Source organism: Salvelinus fontinalis, chromosome 3 (genome assembly GCF_029448725.1).
Source record: "Salvelinus fontinalis isolate EN_2023a chromosome 3, ASM2944872v1, whole genome shotgun sequence".
Classification (NCBI taxonomy): domain Eukaryota; kingdom Metazoa; phylum Chordata; class Actinopteri; order Salmoniformes; family Salmonidae; genus Salvelinus; species Salvelinus fontinalis.
Genome location: NC_074667.1, coordinates 71,281,835 through 71,284,311, shown reverse-complemented (window position 1 = coordinate 71,284,311; position 2,477 = coordinate 71,281,835). Strand labels below are relative to the sequence as shown.

The 2,477-nt window shown below is 43.7% G+C and overlaps 1 protein-coding gene across 1 annotated transcript; it reads right to left on the bottom strand.

Moving 5' to 3' along the window:
* Nucleotides 1–317: 317 nt before the first annotated feature.
* On the bottom strand, nt 318–1,502 carry LOC129851380 (E3 ubiquitin-protein ligase rnf168-like). The gene is made up of 2 exons (XM_055917886.1): nt 985–1,502; nt 318–515 (listed from the first exon to the last, which is right to left on the bottom strand). The coding sequence occupies exons 1-2, from the start codon at nt 1,320–1,322 to the stop codon at nt 440–442; spliced, it is 414 nt and encodes a 137-aa protein (XP_055773861.1). The 5' UTR covers nt 1,323–1,502; the 3' UTR covers nt 318–439.
* Nucleotides 1,503–2,477: the final 975 nt, after the last annotated feature.

Here is a 2,477-nt window from a genome sequence, read left to right as displayed (position 1 = left end):
TCCATAACTTCCTTCCTTCCTTCCTTCCAAAACTTCCTTCCTTCCTTCCGTTCTTCCATAACCTACTTCTTTCCTTCCTTCCTTCAATAACTTACTTCCGTCCTTCCTTCCATAACTTCCTTCCTTCCATAACTTCCTTGATCTTTCTTTCATCCTCAATCCATTTAAAATCTTATTTTTTATTCCCTCCCCCTATCCGTCCTTTATTATTAATATTATTATTTAACCCTTATTTTACCAGGTAAGTTGACTGAGAACATTACACATACCCAAAGTCAATCAAACCCAAAGCATATTAATAATTGGTTCCATCTTGCTTCATTATGGAAAATCACCGGTCGGTCCTGTTTGGTGAATTATCTTCATTACTCAATGAGTATCTCCTACTCTGAAATGGTCAAATACAGTCTTCTTCTTCTCTGCTCTTCCTCTTCTCGGTTTACAGTACATTGTGCTTCATCCTCCTCAGGAAATTCTGTAGTTTGATCCTCAGGCCACAATGCTTTGATGGAGACCTGGAGGACAGGTGAGTAGGGGGAAAAAAAACAGAGTGTATAGAGAGAGCGAGAGAGCGAGAGAGCGAGAGAGCGAGAGAGCGAGAGAGCGAGAGAGCGAGAGAGCGAGAGAGCGAGAGAGCGAGAGAGAGACGGACGGACAGAATTACAATTTAGTAATTGAACAGACTTATGAACCTAAAAAGGGAGCTGTACTAGCTGCATAATACGATCATAATACGATCAACGTAAGGAAACTGTCATCTAAAGTAATCCCATCACTGTTCAACAATACAACTGATGAAGAAAGAAATCAAGACCAACAGATATAGTGATACAGAAAGGGAGATAGAGAAAGGGAGAGAGAGAGAGAGAGAGAGAGAGCAAAAGAGTCAGAACAAAATGAGAGGAAGAGCAGGGAGCAGAGGAAGGTTTCTCCAGGTTTCTAAATCAGTCTATCAATCCATCCACCTTTGCCTGGGGTACTCACCATGTGTACTGTGTAGTGGTCTGTGTCTGTCTGTTAGCTCCCTTCCACTCTTCCTCCTCTTCTTCCTCCTCCTCTTCCTGTTGTGTGTCTAGTATCTGGTCCCAGATCTCAGTGTTAACCCACAGCGACCCCGACACGGTGAGGCTGGGCACGGTGCAGGTGATCCAACGGCACAGGGGGCAGCATACTGTCAGTAGGCCGCTCTGGAGCCTGGACATCGCCTGCAAGCACAGCCCACAGAATGTGTGCTTACAGTGGAGCATCCGAGGGATCTTCTCCCTACGAGAGTAGGGCTGGAGGCAGACGCAGCACTCCATGTCCTCGCTCATCAGACCCATGGCTGGATGGATATACGGCTGGAGCACAGAGGAACTCTGGACAGAGAGTCAGTGTCTAGGCAGGAAGACGTGGGGTTTAAACGCTGGTCTGAGGTCAGTGTTCCCCTTGTGAATTCTAAACGTCCTGGTTTGGATTTGATGAGGATGAGCTGATCCTAGATCTGTGCTTAGGAGCGTAGGTCAGGAATCTGCAAAAGACATTATGATGTTCAATTAAATTAGATGACTTCATCACTGGCACTATGCAAACATATCTAATGTAATAACATATCTTAAATCAACAGGCTGTCAGATTTTTCTGAAAAGACATGAAGAACAAAAATATCTTGAAAAATATCACACATTTATAACATCCATAGTTATCAGATATAGACAGACCTTTTCACTTTTATCATTATCAATGAGAGGCAATATTTTACTTACAGGTTCAGGAAGATTTTCAGCACAGCGACCAACTATCCAACAACTAAACTTTGTGTGTGAGAGAGAAGATTGTGTGTGCTCTTATTTTAAGCTTTGGGGGAGGAGACTCAATGGTGTTATTTTCCCAGAAAGGGCGGTCTCTCACCTGCTCTACTCTCAGGTGAGGCAGGAAAGTTCCATGGAATGAGTTAAACACTTCAAGGTCACTTCTATAGCATAGTAGGTCCCTTCAGGAGAATTGCCAGGGCCGTGTATTGACATTTACAGGGCAGGTGTTCATGTCTACAAAGGGTACGCACACTGAGTGTACAAAACATTAAGAACACCTGCTCTTTCTTTTTACAAAAGGTGTTCCTAATGTTTGGTTCACTCAGTGTACGTCCAGTTTATGATGGATCAATCTTCTTTGTGGGGGTATTTTCACAAGAGAGGGGGTAGCATTTGTAGAACCCTGTCTGTGTACTTGTAGAATCCTTTCTGTGGACTTGAATAACCCTATCTGTGGACTTGTAGAACCCTCTCTGTGGACTTGTAGAACTCTTTCTGTGGACTTGTAGAACCCTCTCTGTGGACTTGTAGAACCCTTTATGTGGACTTGAATAACCCTATCTGTGGACTTGTAGAACCCTCTCTGTGGACTTGTAGAACTCTTTCTGTGGACTTGTAGAACCCTTTCTGTGGACTTGTAGAACCCTCTCTGTGGACTTGTAGAACTCTTTCTGTGGACTTGTA

Bases quoted from the DNA above. Each gene is read 5' to 3' on its own strand.
- LOC129851380 (XM_055917886.1), bottom strand. From the start codon at position 1,322: ATGGGTCTGATGAGCGAGGACATGGAGTGCTGCGTCTGCCTCCAGCCC. The intron at 516-984 runs GTGAGTACCCCA...CCTGTCCTCCAG, and splicing joins ACCACTACACAGTACACATG to GTCTCCATCAAAGCATTGTG.